Here is a 26,584-nt window from a genome sequence, read left to right as displayed (position 1 = left end):
TGAATGGTCATGCCCTAGAATTTCAGAAAATAAATGTTAGATGTCAGTCAATGTATCTTCTCAGTTTGCAGTCAATCAGAAGTAATATGAGGTCTGCTCAACAGAAGGCATTTTGTGTGATGCAATTTGCAAAGAGTGAGTTAGTGATTTTGGTGCAGGGTACTTTTCATTGGCAGTTTGGCACTGATCTACCTGCACCCAAAAACATTCATTGTTGGTGTCATCAATTTGGAGAGACAGGATGCTTGTACAAAGGTAAATGTCCACAGTGACCTCGAACTTCCGATGACTTGGTGGAAAGAAATCAGCAAGCATTTAGTTTTTACCACAACTTCAGGAGTGCTCCAGTGATGTCATTTTCCAACAGGACCAAGCTGCATCTCACTCACAGAATAACATATGTCAGTTTCTAAATTACACTCTGTGTCAATGTTGGGTAGGGAACACGGGACACCAAGACACTGCCCTGCATTCCTGGTCCCCAACATTACCAGGCACAACCCCATGCAATATTTTTTTCTTGTGGACATATTGAAGGAAAGTGTGTTCATCTCCCCTTTATCTCGTGACAAAAAAAAAAAAAAAAAACTGAAGAACAGAACAGAACAACAGCCACCATAACTTCTGTAAAGGCAGATACACTGTGTAAAGTTTATGACAAATTTAGCTATCATGTTGCTACTGCTGCTGCTGCTGCTGCTGCAGGATCAACAGAGCATTTGTAAAAGCATAACTAAAATTAAGATTTTGTGAGTATTTTTCAATGTATTCCATGTTTGTAGTATGTTTTTCTCAATAAATATGGAATTTTGAAATCGGGCCTTTCTTTTTAAAACACACTGTATAATAGACAGAGCAGATTGCCACCAGGACCAAGAGACCCTTTTGACAACTACCCCCAGGTGTGACTTTATCAAGGAACAATAGAACCTAGTTCATCTGAATATGATAGCCAGGTCATTGCTGTAAAAAAGAAAAATGCAGAGTATTTCCTCTGTATAGATCATAGTAAATTAAATAAAATTACAGTGAATGATTGTTACCCATTGCCTCTTATAGAAGAACCACAGATAAAGTACAAGATGCCTGTGTACTATTTTGCACACTGGACTCAATTTTTATGTTTATGATGAAGTGGAAAGGTAACAGTATACTTCATTTGAGACAGTCAAAGCAAATCCAGTCCAAGAAAGTTCCATCTGTATTATCAATTATTACATTCACCTGCAGTTATCCATCATTTTATTTATTTTTGCTCTGGCGTGAAAGAACACTGTATTTATTGACATGGATGATATTCTAATACCAGGAAAGAATGAGGATGAGGCACTGTGGGGGCTTGGTGTAGTGTCAAAAATTGCAGCAGATACGCTTTGGAAATTAATTTTTCAAAATGCCAATTCTTGTATGTGTTTATACAGTATGAACAAATCTGGCCTTCTCCTGAAAAGACAAAAGCTCTCTACAGCTTTCCAGCACTGAAATCTATTGCAGCAGTACAAAGTTTCCTGAGGCTAACAGGATCTTTTAACAAGTCTCTCTCTAATTACCCTACGACTGCCAAATCTCTGAATGATTTACTGAGCAATGTTCAGGAATATAAGTTTGAAGAAAAGCAGAGACATCATTTCATTGGATCCAGTTTTAAAAGTCTGGAAACTAAAATATGAAACTGAACAACACACATGCAAGCAAAGAACATTTTGGAGCTGCGTTATTACAAAAATCTTCAGATGATAAGTTCCATCCAGTCTGTTACATGGGAAAAAAAACACCTCAAGAGGAAATATATATTTATGAACTTAAAACCTTAGCTACTGTTAATATCTCAAGGGAATTTTGATGTATTTACTAGGAATACATTTTAAAATTTAACAGACTGTGTCGCATTCTGAAATATCATGAATGAGGACAACTTGTCACCAAGAGTAGCAAGATGGACTTCAGTGTTAGAAAAGTATTCCTAACACCATGGAATCAGGGTATAGCATGACACATTTAAAAAATCTTAGAAATGTTCACAATGTAACCGTATGTACAAATTAATTTTTGATGTGAATGTAAAATGACTTGTTCCACATCATTACGATCTATCGTGCAGAATGATCCATTGAACATATAACTAGCTAAATCACTGTGTAAATGCACTGTTTAGTTTTGCAGATAGTTTAGTAGCTAGAATCCAGAAAGTTCAAGAGAAGAATGACGGTTTGGCAATGATCATGGACAGTCTCTGAGAATACCTTGTAAAAACTTTATTGAGAGAGGGAATTCTTTTCAAGTTCAGTGAGGGAAGAGAGACTTAGAGACTCTAATACACAACATGAAATAATCAAGCTTGCACCTGAGAAAGGACATTATGCTGTTAAACTGAAGAGGAAATAAAACATGATTATTATACACCAAAATTGAACGGCAAGGTGAAGAGCGACTTCTGATTGTGTAAAATGTTTAATTGTGAATAAGAAATCAAAAAGAAGAAGGGTTTCCTTTAACTCTTGTTCATAGAGATTGAGCCATTACATACTTATCATATGGATCATACTCCACCACTTCAGTTGACTAATGAAAGAGCCACGCACTTTTTAAGTATTATTGATGGACGAGAGCTATTGAAAAAGTAACTTACATTTTGCCGCTGTACTGTGAGATGAGGTGTTGGAGTGGTGTTGGAGTGTCTACTGAATAATTATGCAATGGGTTGTGATAATTTGCAGTGCATGTTGCCTCTGCTTTGTTCACTGCAAATGTTTAAGACGTCTGCCGCAATAGACAGTGTAACTGTATCTGGCACGGGAATTCACTTACACAATATTCCTGGTTCCATTTATTGCTGTGTTGAATCTTGGCTGAACGTATGTCCATGGACCTTGGTTCTTGTGTTCCTCTTGAGCCCAGCACAAAAGTGCATTTGGATACTTTGCACACTCATTCTTCACCAAGTCATAGGGGAAAGGGCATATCTGTAATTACAATACAAATAAATATTTTGTGATCTGAACTAGCTGTAAGAGTAATAGCCTAAAGTACAATTATGTGTAGTATTTATACAATTAAAATACCTGTTCAATCCTTGTAATGGCTATGTCATTGGTCAAAACTCTCTCATCACGAGCTTTTCGCAAGTCATAGAACACCTTGCCTGTGCAGAATATTAATTTCTTGACAGCATCTGCATTCTTGCTAGGGGCCCCGTTCTCTGGAATGACCCTGAAAATAAAAATAGTTTAGAAAAAAAAAATGAAGAAACAAATGTTAAACTATAATAAATGAAAACCATGTTCCTTGAATTTATAATTAGAGATCAGACTGAGGGAAATGGTTATTCGAAAAATCAGATAGGTAAATATGTAAGTAACACAAAATCTGAACAGCCTGAGTCTCACAGATTGGTGACTGTACATACTTAACTGACAGTGGTATTCATTACTTGAATGACAGTGTTATCCCCTCCCTATTTTATATTCTGAGAGAGAAATGATCTAGACACAAGGACAACTTAAATTGTCATTTGAATCACATAAAACCCTTTAATAAATATTAAATGCAGAGCATTTACAGTAATTCTTTACTTAAGTGATTATTCCTAAATTTTAAAACACCTGTGGGTAGATAATATTCTCCAAATGGCCAAATTCATTCAATTTCATCCCTGCCATTTTGCTTCCACCCACCCACCTGCCCATTGAGGCCTAGCAAATGTTCTCAAGGGTGCACGACATCCACAATTATCTACAGTGAAAAGCAGTGGCTGATACAGAAGAACCTCAAGGAGGAGGTGCTAAAGACATCTTGAGCTACCTTTAATTCTATCATAATAATCAAGTCACATGCAAAGTTTAAGAAAGTATTATTTAAACTGAATATACACATATACAAGACAATGTAATCATATGATATAAAAAAGTTACAACTGTGGTTCTCTTCCTTAAATGATGAATTCTATGCATCTATTCTTCTTCGCAAATTGGTTAATTACATCGTCAATAGGACAATCAAAGTCAGGGTGGGTGTTCAACAGAACTAAGTCATTAAGTCAATCCTCCTCCATCATCAACCTCAGCCATGTCTTTGTATGCCGCACCGTTAAAAACTTCTTTCTACTGTAGCAATAGATGCAAGTAGACAAGCAAATATTTTGTACAGCGTGTGCAAAGTAGGAAAGTCAGATCTAAGATGAACAATCAATGCTTGCATAGCAGAATCATGATCATTGAGGGTGTTTATGCTCATTTGCTCATATTGAAGAATCTCTCCCATCTCTTTTTAATCACAAAGAGTGATTCTTCTTCAAAGAATGGTAGTTCAGTTAAGCACTGATTCAATTCATGTGCTAGATCATTACCATCATGTTCCAGCAGTTATGAGGGCAAAAGTATGTTGAATTTAAATGATAAATATTTTCTTCAACAAAATGTTCTCTCATGTCAGTCGTACCATGGTCCAGTCTTGGAAGGAAATTCTTCAGTCCTAATATTTCTGCTTCTGAATGTAAACTAGCCTCCTATTCAGCAAATAGTCCTTATTTATAATGCTATGTATTGAAGGTTTTCTGTACAAGAAAACAGTAGAATATTTGTGACTTTTCTTGAAAAAGTGCCAGACAGAACAACAAACTGAGATCACTAGAATGGCCACGACTTTTCTTGTAAGTATGTGTTAGCTATCTATGTGCCAGACAGACATGTATAAATATTATGATGTGGATGTGCATGCTACATAGGAAAGTACAACTATTCGATAACTTGATTCAGTTGAGTCAATTGACGAAAGAAGTGAATGAATAGCGTGCGGACTGACTGGTGGCGACAGCGCGGGTGGCAATGCGGGCGGCCCCACGAGGGGGTGGTGGTGACGACGACTGTAAATATGGAGGGAGACAACAATGTGGTTATTAGTCCCTCCGTGTATCTGAATATGCAGGTATGAACCCCTGCCCTCCTCCCTCCCTCACCTTCTTCCTCTCTCTGTTAGAGTAAAAAAACTTCTATGTCTTGTACTTGGTACATAAATGGATAACTAGCCTACTAAAATTCAACTGTCAAAAATGAAACTAAGTACACAGCATGAAAGTTCAAATCACTACCTAACGCACATAGTTAGTAACATATGTTAGGAGATAGTGATGTCCTAGGTTCATTTGACACTGCAGATATTGGGTAGCTGTACAATCTTCAAGGAAGTGATGAACCACTGTTGTTCCTCCACAGACACACTGAGGATATTTACTGGCATAGTGGAAATTCATGAGTTACTTTGCAATGTGCTATTCTGCTACAGCACAAGGCAATACCTTCTCCCCTTGAGCTTTGTAGCCAAGTCTGCCAGACCTTAGAGGTGTGTTTGATGGTTTCTTCAGGATGTGGCATCTAATGTGAGTCCTTAAGTCAGCACTTAGAATATCTATTTCAAGCATTTCTATTCCCATTTCTTCTTTGGCTAGCTTGTCAATCAGCTGATTACTTGGAATGCTGATGTGACTTGGCAGCTAGAGAAAAATAGCTGACATACCTGTACTGCTGAGGGCATACAGTTTGTCATGGATGCAGGGACTAATGGGTGTTCTGGACAGCAACTGTCTATTGTTTGCAGAACACTCAAAGAGTCACTGGATACAATGAAGTTCTGTTGAGGGAAAGTCAATATGTTTTGTGGTGCTCTAAATATGGCTATTAACTCGGCGTATAAATACTGCACTTTTTTTGGTAGAGAATGTTGTTCTAGATTTCAGTTGCGTATTCATGAATAACCGATTCTTTCATTATCTTTGGTGCCATCTGTGTAAAGAAGATTAAAATGAGTATACTCTTGGATGACTGAATAAAATGCACAATGATAAAAACTGGCAGTTCTTTTGTCTTTGGCGTTGACCTTTATGTCCACCCTTCCTACTCGTTGGGAAACATACTGGGGATGCATTCACGGTCAAGAGTGTTATGTATGGGTACTCAGAGCAAGTTGAAATTCTGGTCAGAGGTCTTCCAGTCTTACTGCTGTGGCTTACCCTTTTGTAAGACAGTTATTGAGTAATTGGGTCTTTGTATTGTGAAATTTGATTAATTGGGACTGCATAGTTAAATAATTTTTTTTGGTGTCATATTTTCAGTGTTTGTACTCCAACATCAACAAAAAGACTTGTCTGAAAAGCTCCAGTTGCCAAACCGATCTGATTATGACGACCAGGATCTAGTACTGATGGTGCTGCTGATCCATAAACAATACTTCCATAGTTCAAAAGGGATAAAATTAGCACTTTATAAAATGATAATGAAACTGTTCGATATGGCACCCCAGGATCCATTAGCAAGGAAATGAGTACCAAATTTTTCCATGCAGGAAGTCTTGAGTTGGCGCATATGTAGAACCATGTTAAGTATATAATCAAAAAGAAGTTACTTCCAATAACTGTGTTTCAAGGTATTGTTCTGGATGATAATAGGCAGGCTATATTCTACAAAAGTCACAAATATTGATTTAGTTGGTTAGAAACAGGGAAACAGTCTCCATGATTTTGCATTCACTTTTGTGCCTTCTGTATAGCTATCTGTAGCTGGCACTCTGCTGTACATAACACTACTTGCTATAATATAAACAAATGTGACTAGTTGCTATAATATAAACAAATATGACCAACATATAATACCAGTGTGATTGTATGTCCCACTGCATTTACTATACCATTTACTGCAGCTGTAAAAAGTGTGGCACTTAAAGGTGCCCCATTCTAAAACTGCACCTTCTTGCATGTATTGGTTACTAGGTGTGGAACCAACCTTGATTCTAAATAGTCTAAGAAATAAAAAAAAAACTTTGGATGGAGACTAGTAAATTTCCAAATGCAGAATAAAATGTGACACTATCATGTACATCTTGTGCAAAAAAAAAAAAAAAAAAAAAAAAAAAAAAAAAAAAAAAAAAAAAAAAAAAAAACAACTCTGCGATCATTTGTTGGTAGTTCACAAAGGCCTTTTGCATCGCAACTCCAATCATATGAGATGATCTGTGGTAGTGTAAAATATTTGGAATCTGCACTGAAATTGAAAAAGGAGATTTCCAGATTCCACACACACCAATGAAGCCACTCATTAACCATCCTTCCTAATAATTTTCCCAACTTGCTTGTTACGTTGATCAGTTTGTAACTAGTTTTAGTTTTGTGGTCTTGTCCTGGCAGGGGTATTGATGTACCCTTTCCCCATTGAAGGGGAAATTTGCTGCCTTGTCATATCTTGTGAAAAACTCTGTGGAACAGAGCTTTTACTATTTGCACCAAGATGTTGAAACATTTGATTATGGATGTTGTCTGCTCCTGGGAACTTATCTCTACATTGCTTTAAAACATTATGTAGTTCCCAGGCTGTAAAGTGTGCACTGCAGGTTGTCAAGTTTGTTAACATAAAAGATATAGTATTAAGTTCAGTTAAAAGCCGATGTTGAGTAAAATTAGTATGGTAATAGATGCCAACATTTCTGCATAATATATTGCTAAAATTTCAGGAATTTCACAGAACTTGCGTTAATTTCTCCTTCATCGAGGATTCCCTGGAGTCCGTTAGTGGACATCATGACACTAACCCATTGTAATTGGTTTGTGCTTCCACAGAAGAAACATATCAATCCCAATATTCTTTCTTCTTTTGCTTTTGCCCTTGACCTTTTAAAATTAAGTTTTAGGTAGAGTGGTGACGCCTATGTTGTCATACAGCCCTATATCATTCTATGATGACATCTGTGATCTTCTTCCACCACCATGGAAAAGGTTTCCGTTTAGGAGGATGAGAATAGAATAGTATTATTGTGTTCACAGATTGATTGAATGTATCTATTGCATCTTTTACTGTTTCTTTGAACCTTTTCTCTGTATTTGTTGTGGTGAAACCAGGGTTGCTAGCTGAAAGAAAAAAAATTGTCTGAAAATAAAAGTTAATACTGTAGTCCATGAAAGCACTGCTTCAAATCTGTGTTTAAAATTTAACTTTAATAGGTGATACTGACATGTAGAAGAACAAGTCTAATCTCAATGCTAATTATTTCATGTTGTGCAGGTGGGGTATCAAAACATACTTTCATGCAAATCATAAACAAATATTAATATTTTCTACAGAAAAATTATTGTGTGAGGGAGTTACATTCTTGCAAGAAAATATTGACTTCATTCTTCTCTTAGCCGCTTTTTAACAAACAAATTTAAATGCCCCATGTTCTCTTACATATATTTAGGTGCTACTAAACATTGTTCCTGTGTGAGAAATTCTGATTTGATTTGATTGTTTATTGGTCCAGTTTTATCATACAGCACAAATTGTACAATTGATATTGGACAGGTCAAAGATAAGTTACAATAATAAATAGTATTATCAAAATAGTAGACAAATTAAAAATAGGTACCTATTACAATTAATTTTGTTATGTATTCAGAAATTCTCTGACAGAATAGAAACAGTGCTTAATTAGAAATGCCTTTAGTTTAACTTTAAATATTGGATGAGTAGCATTTTTTATTTCCTCTCGTATCTTATTGTGTAGTATTACACCAATGTTAATTATGCTCCTCTGGTAGGTGGTTGTTCTGTGATATTTTTGATGTATATTTGATTCCTTTCTGGTACTATAGTTGTGTACATTTTTGTTCTGTAGCAGTTTACCTGTTTTCAGGAGGCAGTCCCTAGTGAACAAGATAGTTTCATAAATGAATAAACTTGGAACATTTAGAACATCAAGCTCAGTAAAATGGGATTTACAGGACTCCATCTTTTTAAGGCCACAAATTATTCTTAGAGCTCTTTTTTGCATTCTAAAAACCTTTACACTGTGAGTTGAGTATTCCCAGAAAACGATCCCATATCGGACTAGTGAGTGAAACTGTGTGCAGTATGCCTGCAGTACTGTTGTTTTGCTTGTTGTAGCCTTTAAAATTCTTAGGCCATAGCACACAGATGATAGTTTTCTAGACAAGTTATTTATGTGTGTGTCCCATTTTAAGTCTTGCTGAACCCAAAGACCCAAGAATTTTGTGACACTTAGATTTTCTGGGGGATCATTTTTTAATTGGGCTTGAATAGACATTTGATTAGTTGGAGGAATTAAATGAAAATTGACACACACAGTTTTTTCAGTATTTATAATGAGTTTGTTTTTTGTGAATCGCTCATAAAGTCTTTTCATAGAACTTTCTGCTGTGGACTGCAAAGTTTCTGGACTGGATCCAGTGAGCAATATGTTGATGTTGAAGGAGATATCAAGGTGGTAAGGTAATGACCACGGTTCTCTCTTCTAATCACCAATACTTTTATTACACAAACAAACTTACAGGTAGAAGACTAGGGGAGAACTGAGGTTCCGAAAGTATACAAAACAGAGATCAACTCAAAGACATAATACACATATGATGGTCTGGCCTATCAATCCGTGGATCGACGCCACATAGCCGCCCCCCCCCCCCCCCCCCCCCCTGCAGTATGGAGTACGTACCTGCTGAAGGTGGTGATGGGTGGGGGAGGGGGGTTGGTGAGAGTTTAAGTGGGTTACAGTGAGTTCCTCCGTGTCTTAATGGCACGGGCCATGTGGGTGTGGGAGGAGAGCATGGAGCAAATCCTGGAATGCTGATGCTGAAGTCTTGAAGCGACGTCAACGGTCGTAGTCGTCGGCCAGTGCGGGAGCACTGGTGTGGAAGGGTGTCGTCGGCTGGGAACCTAATGATCATCTTTCCACTTGGCCTAACGTAAGCACATAGGTTGCCACAAGTAGCACTTCGAGAGATTTTGAAATGCTTCACTACACATTTTGACACACCACCTAAAAAGTCACACGAATCGTCACACGCAAGCAGCACTAATGCGGTATCACCACTAATGACGACAGATAAACCACATATGTCATTAGGATTAATGTGGGTAGAGAGCTCATAAGTGGCACCTGCTAACAGAGAGGTATGCTGAGCCAGTGGGGTGGGGGAACGATAGCACGGTGAGGGTGGTGTGCTGAGAGTAGGCGGGTGAATGTCAGACCGTGAGGTCTGAGTGGGCGTGGCCGGAATCTGCAGGCTGCACCGGTTAGAAGAGCAGCGTGGTGTGCTGTTGCACGAAGATGGAACTGTTATATTAGAGCCCTGGGAGCTGGGGCCTCTGCTATGGGAGCCGGGAGATGGAAAACCCCAGAATAACTGTGGGCTCGTTGACGGGGCCAGTGTAGGCATGAGTTTACGCGAATCATGAGCAGAGGAAGAAGGTCGAGGGTGGCCAGAGAGCATGGTCTCGTCAGCGGTGGGTGAGGTAGGGGAAAACTTGACGTGAGCAGGTTTAACCCTGTTGAGGGAGACAGTAATTACTGAGCCCTTAATTACGATGTCCATTGTGTTACTGGTTCGTTTGACAACTCTGTGTGGGCCTGTGTAAGGGGGCTGTAATGGTGCTTTTACAGTGTCATTGTGAAGGAACACAAATTCGCAAGTGTCGATTGCCTTGGAAACATATGTGTGCGGTGAAGTGTGGCTGGAAGGGGACACGGGTTGAAGCTTGTTACAGTGTAACCTCACCCGTTCTACCAAGGATGGCAGTTCGGACAGTTTGGCGACTGGAGTAGGAGCAATAGGTTCGCCTGGCAGTGTAAGGGATTGGCCATAGACGAACTCTGTCACTGAGCCTTTAAAGTCTTCCTTGAAAGTGGTCCCCAAACTGAGTAAGATGAATGGCAGGGCTTCTGTCCAAAGGAGGCCATGGCAACATAGGGCCGTCTTAAGCGTCCTATGCCAACGTTCCACGAGACTGTTGCTTTAGGGGTGGTATGTTGTTGAATGAATTTCCTTGATGTCTTGGAGACATGTTCCAGCATTGCTTGTTTAGCTGTAGCGTACTTCTTGTTCGGAGGAGGTGACTTAACCAGGTCATAAATTAAATCAACACGGTCGTGGAGGTGGTTCATGAGGCATGTGTAACGGGTGTTGTCATCAAGTGCACAGACACAGAAAGTTTGCTTGACCAGGTTGAACGAGAATTCCGGGTGAGCAGGTTTGAATGCCAGAAGTTTCGGTAGATTCAACGAACTGGCGGTCGAAGAATGTGGGCAGCCACTCGTGGACACAGGAGTAGGCAAGTCAAAGTTAACTCTGTGTCGTGAGGGCAGTAGAGGGGAAGCAGACGTGCCAGCTGTGTTCATAGTAGCTGGAGGGGAAGCAAAATCCGTTAGCAGGAAGCCCGGCATGGAGCGAAGCAGGACCGGTTGTTGCAGCGGAAGGTCAAAGTGGTCACGACTGTTGCTCGACAGGTTATTATGCAATTGGTCCTCCACATCTGCAGCGAAATTGTCCATCACAGAGTCAATGATGAGCTTGGTGGAACCTGACGCGCTCAAATAACTGCACTGATGAACACTCGGAGTAACAGGCTGGCGAATGTCATTCACGTAGTGTGCAACCGGTGCGGAGTGATACACACATCAAGCTTGCACATTCAAAAAGGCGTCCTGTTGTGGCACATTATGAAAACTATGCTTCCCACTATTTACAGTACTTGCATTAAAGTTCGGTACCAGTGTGTAGTGGTTTCTTGTACTGCTGTGTGGCGAAAACTGAAGCACTTCGGGGCTAACAAAGCCGGAGTCAGAAACTGCTGGCGTCATGTTCAAAACCATTGCACCTGACGTGGTCCCTGGGTTCTCGAGGCTATAGGACTGCGGAAATTCACGTCAGGCACTGACTACAGCTGGCATGCTTGAATTTAGTTGCTGTTGCTAGTGAAAACCGGGCAGCGGCGGCGTGTTGTAGAAGGCCATTGTGTAGCAGACAAAGGCCCATATGGAACGCGGAAGCTGGCACGGTAGCCACTTTGTACTCAGTTTGATGGATTATTCAAACTTCGAGGTCACCACTGAAGGAGATATCAAGGTTGTAAGGTAATGACCACAGTTCTCTCTTATAATCATTAATACTTTTATTACACAAACAAATGTACAGGTCGAAGACTAGGCAGGAACTGAGGTCCCGGAAGTATACAAAACAAAGATCAATTCGAAGACATAATACACATATGATGTTCTGGCCTATCGATCCATGGATCAATGCCACAGTGTCATCGGCAAACAGGATAGTTTTTGTGGGACTCTTATATTCAACTAAGTCGTCCACATAAATCAAGAAGAGCAGTGGACCTAAGATTGAGCCCTGCGGTACACCATATTTTATTGGTAATTCACTAGAAAGAAAGGAGTTGTTTCTTGTTTTATACATTTTGTTGAATTCATACTGAAGTAATACTTTCTGCCTGCAGTTTTTTAGGTATGAACACAACCAGCTATGTGCTACACCTCTTAATCCTCGTCTTTCTACTTTTTCGAGCAGAATGTTATGGTCCAGGACATCAAAGATTTTTGATAGGTCTAGAAAAATACCTGCAGCTAATTTATGTTGATCAAGGGATTTTAAAATGCAGTCTAAGAATTCGAAAATTGCTGTTTGTGTAGATTTAGACTTTCTAAAACCATGTTGTTGTACTGTAAGAGGTGCATATTTATTTATGAAACTTTAAAAGCCTGTCGTAGAAGAGTTATTCTAGAATTTTTGAGAAGGAACTTAACTGTGACGCGGGTCGGTAGTTTGATATTTTTTCAGAAGAATGGTGTTTTTTTTTTTTTTTTTTTTTTTTTTTTTTTGACAGTGGTGAAAATTTTGCTATTTTAAAAATATCTGGAAATACACCAGTTTTTAAAGACAGGTTGAAAATTTTTGCCAAGGGGTTTGCTATTGGTGAGCACATGCTTTCAATATGAAATCAGGTACTTCATCAAGACGACTTGACATTTTATTGCTTAATGATTTAATTTTACTTATAATTTCATTGGGGTTTGTTTCATAAACATACATGGAAGCATTCAAGATCACTGACTTGCTGGAGAAACTTTGTACTGGTCCTTGACAGTGTACTTGAGTGAGGTCTTCAGCTAGAAAAGTGAAGTATTCATTGAATTTTTCCACAACTGAATTTGGGTCTGTGACTTTTGAGCCTTCTAGTGTTAATGATACATTCTTATTCTTTGGAGCTGGACTACAAGTTTCTTATCAAATTGTCATTCCACATAATTTTTGCCTCTTTGACTACTCTACCATAGATTCTTGTGTAGGCTTTTGAATAATCTGCGAATTCTCATGTTACTCTATATTTCATACAACAGTACTGCAGAAATCTGTTTCTCTCACTGGAAATTTATATGCCTTTAGTTACCCATTGCTTATTATTGTTAGGTTTTACTGTTTATACTACTTTTGGAAATGCTACATTAAAATAGTGAAGAAAGATGCTCTGAAAACTCATGTACATGCTATCAACATTGTTCTGAGTGGCGATTCAGTACTCTGCTTGTGAAACTGTAATTTGTATCTGATATGAATATGTGCTCAATAATGCAATTTGTGCATTCTGTTAATCTTATTGGGCAGTGTATTGTGGGGATCATATTGAATCTGTTGGTCATATTTATCAAAGCATCTCTGCTGCTGCTGTCTTTTGAAAAATCAATATTGAAATCCTCACAAAGCACTATTTTCATATTTAGTGTACTGATCCTGTTCAGCAGAACCTCTAGTTTATTCATGAAGACTGGCAGGTTTCCATTTGGTGCTCTATATATGGTAATAACTATGAAATTAAGCTCTGGCAGTTTAGTAATGGAAAGTTCAAAGTCTTTTTCAATTGGGTCAATATAACTTTTACTGACATCACAGAACTTTGTTCTTTCACAAAAATAGCAGAGCCACCATGTTTGTAAAACTCTCAACTAAAATGACTTGCTAATCTATATCCTGAGATTGAGGTTAATTTTACTTTGTCATTTCATAGCCAATGTTCAGTAATGCAAATTATGTCTACATTTAGTGCATACTGGAGTGGTGCTTCCAACATGGAAATTTTATTTGTGAGTGACTGAACATTATGGTGTAGTACAGCAAAATCTGGGTATTTAGGAACTTTAGTTGAAACGGTTTCTGATTCTTTATCTAATGGCATTTCTAATACAGCACTTACCCTAAAAAATTTTCAGTATCTTTCTTGTGTGTGGTTTCTGTTTGCTGGTGGCAATCAGCAGGTGAGTTAACTTCTGGAGCTTGTATGAGTTTTGCTTCACCCACATCTGTCCTCTTCGGTTTAAATCATTTCGTAATTTTCATTTGGCTGACAACTTTATTATTTGTTTCTCCCCTGATCGGTTTAAACCACTTGGTAATTTGTGTTTGGTCAATGGAACAGCTTGTAACTCTTCTAAAGCACTTCGTAATCTCTGTTTGTTTGTTATCTATACTTTTCTCTTCACTCTTCTTCGAGATGTGAGTACATATTTTTTCGAAGAGTAATTTCTTTCCCAGCGTATTTAAATGAAGTCCATGGACTGTATGGAACCTTCGCTGCAATATGTTTATATCTACAATATCGACATTCTTAAAGTTAGTGCATATTTCAGTGATACACTCGTTTGCAACATTAATTTCGCAGTTCACACACGACCAGGATGGTAAATCATGACAATGTGGGATGTTCACCATGAGTACATTTGTGTGGGTAAAATTATTTAAACATTTTCTCATTTGTGTAATAACCTTGTATGTCTCGTTTCTATAGATGTCGTTTGATCCTCCTATTAAAATGGTGAAATCATCTTTACTCAAACTAGCTACGTCAGTTGATGATGTTAGGTCTGTTATTTCACACAATGGAGCCCCTGGCTTTATGAAACCAGATGCCTTGAAACTACCTGTTCTCGTCAACATTGCAGAAATTTCACAGTCGTGACTATCACCTAACACACAGATGGTTTTGTGTTTCACACTTTTGGTAACCAGAGGATTTAAGGTTCTTCTACTCACCTGACTAGTGTTGTCTTTTTGCCGCACATGCTCTAAAGGTTCTTCAGTTTGCAGTTTCACTCGAGATACATTTTTCAACGTAGTTTCCTTTGTTGCATTGAAGTCTGTGTTAGTGTAGGTGTTCGCACTTATTTTCGGAGTTTTTACAATATCTCCTGATGCAGTATTTTCACTGTTTGACCTACTTAAAACAAGCAACGGTTTGCCTACTTTGTTTTCCAACTTTTCAACCCTTTCCGACATGTTCACTGAATCCATGGCAGAAAGCACGTCAAAGGCGTTTTTTTTTTTTTCACTAAATTTTCACTGTCTTTCAGATCTTTTACCTTCTGAGTATACCTTCCTTCAGTCATTATCTTCCATTTTTCCGAGACTGAGTCTTCTTTCTTCATTAGCGTCTCACATTTTTCAGTTTGTAGTTTACTTATTTCCACCTTTTGAGCATCGACTGTAACCTGTAGACTGGATATCCATTCGTTCAACTTCAGTATTTCATTCTTACAACTTGCACACATTTTCCTTTTACTACCGAAATTTACGTTCAACTTGGCTGCCATCTTTCCTTTCCTTTCCTTTGTTTATTCAAAAATTGTGTGTAATGCAGTAAACTACTGTCATCTTTATGTCCGAACTTCCCCAGAAAATTTCCAAGAAGGAGAAAAAAATTTAAAACACTTTAACAGGTGTTGTCATCCAACAGAGCTGTAAATAAATTTAACATCATACTAATTCAGAGCCCTTTCCTGAACACACAGTGATTGGCTTTTGATAAATGTGACACACGTTTTTAAAATATAACGAGTAACAAATTTTCAGTTAAAATATGTACGCCACTTCATTTAAAAAGATGTAAAGTTATCAAATTTTACAAATAACAAAGTTAAACTATTATGAAATTATCTCCCCACAGCAACAAGGAATACAACATTTTTTTAATCAGCATAAACAATGGATTCAATTACAAAATTCCCTTGCATACTTTTTGTTTATTACAATCAAGAAACTTATTTCCCCTTTTCTAGACTAATAAAATATGTATTTAATCTACCTGAGAAATTGCGTTTCTTCAGTCATTTCATCAAAACTTGATCTGGCCTCAGGATGACGCAAAAGTGACTTTGGAGTCATCAAAATGAGGGGCTTGCGAAATGGAAGGGCTATCTGCCGTCGGAGAATGTGGAAGTAGTTGGCTGGTGTTGAGCAGTTTGCTACCTGTTATAGGTGAAACAATATCCAGCTTTATATTTAAGGTCTGACACCATATATATATAGAGGGAAACATTCCACGTGGGAAAAATATATATAAAAAACAAAGATGCTGTGACTTACCAAACAAGAAAGCGCTGGTAGATAGGCACAATAAAAAATACACAAACACACACACAAATTTCAAGCTTTCGCAACCCACAGATGCTTCATCAGGAAAGGGGAAAGGAGAGAGAAAGATGAAAGGATGTGGGTTTTAAGGGAGAGGGTAAGGAGTCACTCCAATCCCGGGAGTGGAAAGACTTACCTTAGGGGGAAAAAGGCGCGTGCACACACACTCCCCCTAAGGTAAGTCTTTCTGAAGAAACCACCCCCACACACACACAAATTTGGAATAAGGTGAAGCAATGATTATGTGACAAGTTAGCATTGTGTGCTGGTGTGCTGAACTGTGGTCCAAACAAGGATCTTTAACTTTGACAGATAATGTACTATGAACTCTGCAATCCATGTGTTCCTTACAGACAGAATCAAGGTTTTAGCTTGTCATTCATTTATTTATTACGATATGGCACCGAGTCCAGAGTAGCACGTATTTTTAACTTGTCATGAAATGTTCATCACAACATGTATTACACTAAAGTTTATAAAAATGTCATCTTTGAGGAAGTTAATTTATCTTTGTTAGTCTTGCACACTGGAGCATAAATAGCAAAAAAGAAAATTAGCAAAATTTTTGCATACTGATCATTGAAAGTGTTTGTTTCATGGTAGCAGCCATAATACCACCATAAAATGTAGCGCAATAAAGCAGTATGTAACACAGATAACAATACCATACATTATGGACACTGTGGTATTATTAGGCGATCTTTAAGTGAGGTCATATAAATGCACAACTTTCAATTGTATTATTTCACACTCACCATATCAATGAAAAATTAATATTAACTTATGATGAAATTAACTGCACAATATGCAACTGCGATCAACATATGGGAGGATAGTACTGCAGATCCAAAGTATGTTAAACCAAATATAAATGCACACTTCTTTGTAAAAACAGTATACAAGAGAGCAACAGTAATAATGAAAGAACTCAGCGTAAGGACACTGAAATTGTGTTAGCACCAAAAGTCATGGTGTAATTATGAAGTAATTAATGGAATTACGCAATGTACTGTTGTCAGTGAATATTTCATGGAAGTTCAATGTAAAAACCAATTTATTTCAACATACTAAGTATATCAGGTCTGTTGGCATCATTTGTCAAGCTAAAATCTGTAACCAGTATTGTGAAAGCACATAAATTTCATTTTAAATTAATTCTGCTCAATTTGAACAATATGAAGAAATGATTCTTCAGTTTCTCCTGGCGTATTTGTTGCTCGAACAGTCCACGGGTATACTGCCGGTTCATTGTGTCCAACGGGCACAATATTTCGGGGATCAGACATGTTGCCATTGTCAGGTGCACTGATGAACTGAGCTCCTGAGGGTGGGCAGCTGATTTAAATCCCCTCCCCCCGCAGGCCACTCTCTTCACCATCCGCTCGCTGGCGGTCGCGAAGACGTGGGCATCGGAATCTGTCGTAGCGTCTATTTGCTTGTTACGTCCGCCCTGGTCTCCAGTTCATACTTCTTGCTGAGTCTTCTTAATTACATTCAATGCCGGGTCCCAAGCCTTGCTGAGATTGTAGCCACAATCTCGGTTGATAAGATCTTCCCTAGTGTGAATTTCGATAGCCTCCCTTATAACGCTGTCCCAATATTTAGAGGCCTGAGCCACGATCTAGGTACGCTCATAATCCATGTCGTGTTTCTTGGACAAACAGTGCTCTGCTACCACCAACTTGTCTGATCGCCGAAATAATGTGCCCGTTGGACACTATGAACTGGCATTATATCTGTGGACTGTTTGAGCAAATGAAGAAAAGTTTTCCAATTGCTTCATGTTGCAAAAGCATCGGGGGCAGCAGACATGAGAGACTAATCTCGATTCAGTTTTGTGATCAGTAAATCCATGTCAGTTTTATATGTGATGTGATGTAATGTAATGTAATATAATAAACATAACTTAAAAGTATTTCACTACATTCTGAGTATGTTATTTGTTGTAATAAATATAAAAAAACCATCAGCTGTAAGTTTATCTACAATTTATTTTATAGGCTGCTGGTTTCAGTGGTTTAATATGCCATCATCAAGCTCTCTATTCTAGATAGTGCGAAAGAGCCATCCACTATCTAGAATAGACAGCCTGGTGAAGGTGTATTATATCACTGAAACTGATAGCCTATAAAATAAACTCGAGATGACCTTATAGCTGATGGTTTTCACATACTTATCGGCTGCTGACCTACCATCCACAATAGCAAAAATGAATGCATCCAAGTTATGCTTTTTGCTAGTGAACAGGTCACAAAGTGCATAGTATAAAAACTCAGCCCAGAAAATATTTTAAATGGAGAAACTATATCAGAACTGAATTCAACAATCAGCAAGTTAAGTAAGCCACAACAGCTGATCACTTTCTACCCAAGAAAGTTATGACTGGTGGCAGAAAATGTCAGTAAACTATATACATCATCAAAATAATCACTTAACTCATTACATATATTTTGGGATTAATGTAGGATGCATTAACACCATAATGCTTTAATATTTATGCAACTGTGATTTAGCACATTAAAAACGCAATAAATTTCTAACTTAATGTTTATCTCAGTCTTCCTCTCACATCTCTGTTTCATGGATGTGTGTTAACAAGCAAAGTTTGATAAATAGAAAGACTCCTAGAGCACAGACGAAACTCTCAAAAAATAGAAAAATTTGATGCATACAAAGCGTATACTGTTTATTGTAGTTTCCCATATGATGAATACGTGTGAGCGACCCCAGAGATACTTTATCTCTAATGCTGCAGCCTGACAGTGGTTGTATTAATGAGGTGTGATACATAAATATGAAAGATATGAAGCACAGAAGCTCAGAAGAAGGTTGGGAGGAAGTGGTGGGGAAGAGGGTGCCTGCAACTAGATGGTCAAGCCTTCCACTGGACATAGTTTGACAGTGACCATTTAATTGTGTGGGCAGCATATGTGTACTTAATATTGTACAGAATATTATGATGTGTTTGCAACAGAACTGACATATGAAAAAGTTCAGAGGCTGTTCATTGCTTCAACCAAAGAAATTTGAAAATTGTGAAATATGAAAATTGGCGACAGACTACTTCTCCAGATCAAGGACACATGTTTGAACAGAATTAAATGCTAAACATTTTTACAAATGGATTAAAGCAAACAGAAAATGACAGAAATGGTCAAAAAACAAATTATTGCAGAAGACAAAAATAATTTTTATCTGATGCATTGAGAGAATGCTAGCAAAAATGGAGGACAAGTTAAGAAAAGGAAGTCCAATTTGTCTGTAGTGTAAGAGAGAGAAAATATTAGTGTACAGATAATTGTCTGGCGCGCAGCTCTGTACAGAAACGAAATGTGGATGACGAACAGTTCAGAAATTAAGAGAATATAAGCATTTGAGATGTGTTGCTACAAGAAAATACTATTAGAGTGGATGAGGAGACTGCGTAATTAATGAGGATGTACTGAATCAGAATTGAATTGGGTGAAAAAAAAATTATTGCTCAAATTGACTGACACAGCCACACGAAAGTACCATTCCAACAATGTGGTTCTCTGAAAACCTTTATCTATGCATACAGTGTGGAAAGGAACTAAGATAATCCTTGCTAGAGCAGCAGGTAATGATGGAGTGAGTTAGGTGCAATTAAAAACATTTTAAATATTACTCTTTCAGTTCTTAGAGGCATCTTCAATTTCACTCTCATTTGTAGTACATGTCCTAATGAGTGGAAATAATGCTTAATTCGACCAATACCCAAGAGTGACAATTCAAACTCACTGGGTGACTATAGTTGGCTCAACATACTACCATCAGTACCTACAGACTAGGAGTATACTTCTAATGAACAGCTGAAAGAATACCTCAAATTTTTTATGTCTCTATAAATATCAATTGGTTTTTGAAAATATAGACTAAGTGGATAGATAAAAAATCTGCTCAAAAATTGGCAGCAGGAGACCACAAGCATAAAAAGGTGTTGAAATATGCAAGCTTTCGGAACCAGTGGCTCCTTCTGGCTGAAGAGTTGAAAGGAAAGGAAGAAGGTTGAAGGAAAGTACCCAGTGCTGTCCCAAACAATCAGTCTTTCCTTCTCATCCTGTTTAGTAAGTATCCTCTGACTTGTGGTTCTGTGCAACTTTTCTGAGTTCTCTTCATGTCCTAAATCTCACCAGTCCTTTTCCTTCACCCCTCTTCTCGTTTAATTCAACTGCATTCAATTACCTTTGTTTTACTTTTGTTGGTATTCACCATATATCCACCTTTCAAGACAATGTCCATTCTATTCAACTGCCCTCCCTTTGCCGTCTCTAACAGAAATAAAATGTCATCTGCAAACCTCAAAGTTTTTATTTCTTCCCCCAATTCTTTTTCCAAATTTTTCTTTGGTTTCTTTACTGCTTTCTGAATGTAAAGTTGAACAACATTGGGGGGGTAAGCTCAATCCTGTCATAAAGTTGCTTCTCTTTTCTCTAATGGTCTCTCAATTTTCCTGTCGAAGGTATTGATCTTTCCTCTAGTGAAATATGCTTCTAAATTCTTACATTTGTCCTCCAACCATTACTGCTTTGCCATTTTGCAATCCTGTCAATCTCAGTTTTTAAATGTTTGTATTCTCTTTCACCTGCTTAATTGGCTATATTTTTATATTTTCTCCTTTCATCAATTAAATTCAATATTTCTAACAAAGAGATAGAGGGGCTGGCCAGTACTTACCTCAGCTCAGTACAGCCGATAGATACACATAAAACAGAACCGAAAATTTACATTCCTAGCTTTCGGAACAAATGTTCCTTCATCAGGGAGGAGAGAGGGGAAAGAAAGGGAAGAAGGGAAAGGAGATTCAGTTACTCACAACCCAGGCTATGGAGCAACAGGGAAAGGAAAATAGGGAGGGTAGCAAGGATGGAGGCATGGTTGTCAGAGGAAAGCCAAAGATATTCTACTGTAAGTACTGTGCCAGCTTCAAACCAAAGAGGATGCATACAGAAGTAAAGAGGTATATAGTGTAAAGATAAACACAACTATGTAGGATGAAAAGATGCATGAATGGCTAAAGAGGAAAGGGAAAGAGGAGAAGACTGAAGAGTAAATGGGAGTGAGGTTGTTTAACGTAGATTCAGTCCAGGGGGATGGCGGGATGAAAGGATGTGTTGGAGTGCAAGTTCCCATCTCCGCAGTTCAGAGGGACTGGTGTTGGGTGGGAGAAGCCAAATGGCACATACGGTGTAGCAGGTTCCTAGGTCCCTAGAATTATGCTGGAGGGCATGCTCCGCTACTGGGTATTGGGCATCTCCTAGGCGGACAGTTCGTCTGTGTCCATTCATGCGCTCAGCCAGTTTAGTTGTTGTCATGCCGATGTAAAAGGCTGTGCAGTGCAGGCATGTCAGTTGATAAATGACATGTGTAGTTTCACATGTGGCCCTGCCTTGAATTGTGTATGTTTTACCAGTAGCGGGGCTGGAGTAGGTGGTTGTGGGGGGATGCATGGGGCAGGTTTTGCAGCGGGGTCGGTTACAGGGGTAGGAACCGCTGGGCAGAGAAGGTAGTCTGGGAATATTGTAGGGTTTAACAAGGATGTTACGGAGGTTAGGGGGGCGACGAAAGGCAACTCTGGGTGGTGTGGGGAGAATTTTGTCAAGGGATGATCTCATTTCAGGGGTTGACTTGAGAAAGTCATATCCCTGGCGGAGTAATTTGTTGATGTTTTCGAGGCCAGGATAATATTGGGTGACAAGGGGGATGCTTCTGTGTGGTCTGGAGGTAGGAACATTGTTGTTGGACAGGGAGGAATGTATTGCTCTGGAGATCTGTTTGTGGACAAGGTCTGCAGGATAGTTGCGGGAGAGGAAAGCACTGGTCAGGTTATTGGCGTAATTGTTGAGGGATTCATCACTGGAGCAGATGCGTTTGCCACGAATACCTAGGCTGTAGGGAAGGGAGCGTTTGATGTGGAATGGATGGCAGCTATCAAAGTGAAGGTACTGTTGTTTGTTTGTGGGTTTGATATGGACAGAGGTGTGGATGTGAGCTTCAACAAGATGAAGGTCAACATCCAGGAAGGTGGCTTGGGTTTTGGAGAAGGACCAGGTGAAATTCAGATTCGAAAAGGAGTTGAGGTTATGGAGGAAATTAAGGAGTGTTTCTTCACCATGAGTCCAGACCACAAAGATGTCATCTATAAACCTATACCAGGCCAGGGGAAGCAGCTGTTGGGTCTTCAGGAAAGCCTCCTCCATGCGGCCCATGAAGAGGTTGGCATAGGACGGAGCCATCCTGGTTCCCATGGCCGTTCCCCTGATTTGTTTGTAGGTCTGGCCTTCAAAAGTGAAGTAGTTATGGGTGAGGATGAAGTTGGTAAGTGTGATAAGGAACGAGGTTTTTGGAAGATCTTCGGGTGGGCGTTGGGAGAGGTAGTGCTCAAGGGCAGAGAGACCATGGGTATGTGGGATGTTTGTGTAAAGGGAGTCGCATAGATGCTACATCCCTTTACACAAACATCCCACATTCCCATGGTCTCTCTGCCCTTGAGCACTACCTCTCCCAACGCCCACCCGAAGATCTTCCAAAAACCTCGTTCCTTATCACACTTACCAACTTCATCCTCACCCATAACTACTTCACTTTTGAAGGCCAGACCTACAAACAAATCAGGGGAACGGCCATGGGAACCAGGATGGCTCCGTCCTATGCCAACCTCTTCATGGGCCGCATGGAGGAGGCTTTCCTGAAGACCCAACAGCTGCTTCCCCTGGCCTGGTATAGGTTTATAGATGACATCTTTGTGGTCTGGACTCATGGTGAAGAAACACTCCTTAATTTCCTCCATAACCTCAACTCCTTTTCGAATCTGAATTTCACCTGGTCCTTCTCCAAAACCCAAGCCACCTTCCTGGATGTTGACCTTCATCTTGTTGAAGCTCACATCCACACCTCTGTCCATATCAAACCCACAAACAAACAACAGTACCTTCACTTTGATAGCTGCCATCCATTCCACATCAAATGCTCCTTTCCCTACAGCCTAGGTATTCGTGGCAAACGCATCTGCTCCAGTGATGAATCCCTCAACAATTACGCCAATAACCTGACCAGTGCTTTCCTCTCCCGCAACTATCCTGCAGACCTTGTCCACAAACAGATCTCCAGAGCAATACATTCCTCCCTGTCCAACAACAATGTTCCTACCTCCAGACCACACAGAAGCATCCCCCTTGTCACCCAATATTATCCTGGCCTCGAAAACATCAACAAATTACTCCGCCAGGGATATGACTTTCTCAAGTCAACCCCTGAAATGAGATCATCCCTTGACAAAATTCTCCCCACACCACCCAGAGTTACCTTTCGTCGCCCCCCTAACCTCCGTAACATCCTTGTTAAACCCTACAATATTCCCAGACTACCTTCTCTGCCCAGCGGTTCCTACCCCTGTAACCGACCCCGCTGCAAAACCTGCCCCATGCATCCCCCCACAACCACCTACTCCAGCCCCGCTACTGGTAAAACATACACAATTCAAGGCAGGGCCACGTGTGAAACTACACGTCATTTATCAACTGACATGCCTGCACTGCACAGCCTTTTACATCGGCATGACAACAACTAAACTGGCTGAGCGCATGAATGGACACAGACGAACTGTCCGCCTAGGAGATGCCCAATACCCAGTAGCGGAGCATGCCCTCCAGCATAATTCTAGGGACCTAGGAACCTGCTACACCGTATGTGCCATTTGGCTTCTCCCACCCAACACCAGTCCCTCTGAACTGCGGAGATGGGAACTTGCACTCCAACACATCCTTTCATCCCGCCATCCCCCTGGACTGAATCTACGTTAAACAACCTCACTCCCATTTACTCTTCAGTCTTCTCCTCTTTCCCTTTCCTCTTTAGCCATTCACGCATCTTTTCATCCTACATAGTTGTGTTTATCTTTACACTATATACCTCTTTACTTCTGTATGCATCCTCTTTGGTTTGAAGCTGGCACAGTACTTACAGTAGAATATCTTTGGCTTTCCTCTGACAACCATGCCTCCATCCTTGCTACCCTCCCTATTTTCCTTTCCCTGTTGCTTCATAGCCTGGGTTGTGAGTAACTGAATCTCCTTTCCCTTCTTCCCTTTCTTTCCCCTCTCTCCTCCCTGATGAAGGAACATTTGTTCCGAAAGCTAGGAATGTAAATTTTCGGTTCTGTTTTATGTGTATCTATCGGCTGTACTGAGCTGAGGTAAGTACTGGCCAGCCCCTCTATCTCTTTGTTAGTATTTGTTTCACATCTTTATATGAGATTTTCCATTAATCATTTAAATTCAATATTTCCTGTGTTATCCAAGGATTTCTACTAGGCTCTGTTTTTATCTATTTGATCCCTTCCTGCCTTCATTATTTCCTCTCTTTATGCTATGAATTAGTCTTCTTCTGTACTCCTTTCCCCTGTTCTAGTCAGTTGTTTCCCAATGCTATACTATCTGCTCCATAAGACATCTGTTTACTTAGGAGAGTGATTCACACAGTCAAATGCCTTAGATAGGTCACAGAAAACATCAACTGGTGCTATTTTGTTATTTAATGCTTGTAAAATTTGGTGAGTAAAAGTGTAAATGGCATTTTCTGGTTTTTTCTTTTTCTTTTTTTTTTTTTTTTTTTTTTTTTTTTTAAATCGAAACTGTGCCTCATTGAGAATATTACTGTTGCTCTGATGGGATACCATTTTTGAATACATCACCTTCTCAAAAATTTTGGAAAATGATGTCAGTGGTAAAATTTGTTATGGTAGTTATTGACATCTTTCTTGTTACCTGTCTCACGGAAGTGTTTAACAGTGGCATATTTCAATCTCTCTGGAAAAATGACCCGAGTTAGTGATGCATTACATATTTCCAAAAACACAGTGTTTATTATATGGGAACAAGTCCTTAGTTGTGATTCCTCAGTTTCTCCCGGCGTATTTGTTGCTCGAACAGTCCATGGGTATACTGCTGGTTCATAGTGTCCAACGGGCACAATATTTCAGCGATCAGACATATCGCCTTTGATGTTCTCGGCAACGATCTGTGATGGTGCGTACTGTTTGTCCAATATAAGTCTTCCCACACTCACAGGAAGAAGTGCATCGGGAAACCTTCCGAGCTCTGACCAGAACTAAACCTATGAAGACTAACATCACCAGTAGAGAGAGGGCGGCCATTCGGGACCTAAGAGAGTGCTCTGAGATTGTTATCTTACCTGCTGACAAAAGCAATGCCACTGTTGTTCTTTCCCGTAAGGACTACATTGAGAAGATGCAGCACCTGCTAGATAATGACTCCTATAGGAAGATCAACACTGACCCCACGAAGAAGGTGGTGAACAAGACCAGGGCTCTACTCGAGGACACGGATCTACCAGAGGGGGACGCCAAGAAATTGTCACCTCAAGGACCTATTCCACCAAGACTTTATCGACTCTCTAAGGTGCACAAGGAGGGGGGTACCTATGCACCCGATTGTCAGCAACATTAGGGCACCTACTTACTTGCTGGAAAAATATCTGGCTGAATTATTTAGCCCCTATGTAGGTAAATGCCCTCACCATATCCGTAATTCTGTGGATTTCGTGAAACGCCTCGACAACTTCAGACTGAAAGACACTGATATCCTAGTGAGCTTCGACGTGGTTTCACTATTTGTCAGGGTGCCTCTACAAGAGTCAGTCGAGCTTATTGGAAAGAAATTTGACGAGAACACCACCGAACTCTTTAGGCATGTCTTGACCTCAATGTATTTTCTGTTTAATGGGGAAAACTATGAGCAAATGGATGGAGTCGCAATGGGAAGCCCACTCTTGTCGGTGGTCGTGAATTTGTACCTGGAGTACTTCGAGGAGGAAGCCTTGGTGTCATCCAATTGGAAACCTACTTGTTTCTTCCGTTATGTCGATGACACGTTCATCATCTGGCTCCAAGTAGGGACAAGCTCCTGGATTTCCTTACACACCTAAACTCCATACATCAAAACATCAAATTCACCGTGGAGACTGAAGCAGAAGGAAGATTACCATTCCTGGATGTCATGGTCAAGAGAAGAGCTGATGGTACCCTGAGCCACAGTGTGTACAGGAAGAAAATGCACACTGACTTGGACCTGCATGCAGACAGCTGCCACCACTCTTCTCAGAGGAATGGAGTACTAAAAACACCAGTGCACAGGGCACGCAGCATCTCGTATGCAGAGAATCTGCCCCAGGAATTGGAACACCTCAAAACTGTGTTCCAAAAAAAACGGGTACTCGGAATGGCAGATTAGACGTGCTCTCTGTCCCACCACCACAGCACAACCTGTGGAGACGCATGAAGTCACGGAAGAAGAGGTAGCCACTGCCTTTATTCCATAC

The 26,584-nt window shown here is 39.7% G+C and overlaps 1 protein-coding gene across 1 annotated transcript in view; it reads right to left on the bottom strand.

Moving 5' to 3' along the window:
* Positions 1-26,584, bottom strand: part of LOC126101048 (2-oxoglutarate dehydrogenase complex component E1-like) — a 218,218-nt gene that overhangs the window by 6,204 nt on the left and 185,430 nt on the right. Inside the window, exons 16-18 of the mRNA XM_049911711.1 lie at positions 15,900-16,063; positions 3,063-3,210; positions 2,809-2,963 (exon numbers count right to left, since the gene is read on the bottom strand). Coding sequence (XP_049767668.1) covers positions 2,809-2,963; positions 3,063-3,210; positions 15,900-16,063 — 467 coding nt within the window. The remainder of the gene's footprint in view (positions 1-2,808; positions 2,964-3,062; positions 3,211-15,899; positions 16,064-26,584) is intronic.

This window comes from Schistocerca cancellata, chromosome 9, assembly GCF_023864275.1.
Source record: "Schistocerca cancellata isolate TAMUIC-IGC-003103 chromosome 9, iqSchCanc2.1, whole genome shotgun sequence".
Taxonomy (NCBI): Eukaryota; Metazoa; Arthropoda; class Insecta; order Orthoptera; family Acrididae; genus Schistocerca; species Schistocerca cancellata.
Note: the sequence above shows the minus strand (reverse complement) of the source record. Positions and strands in the feature narration are given on the sequence as shown.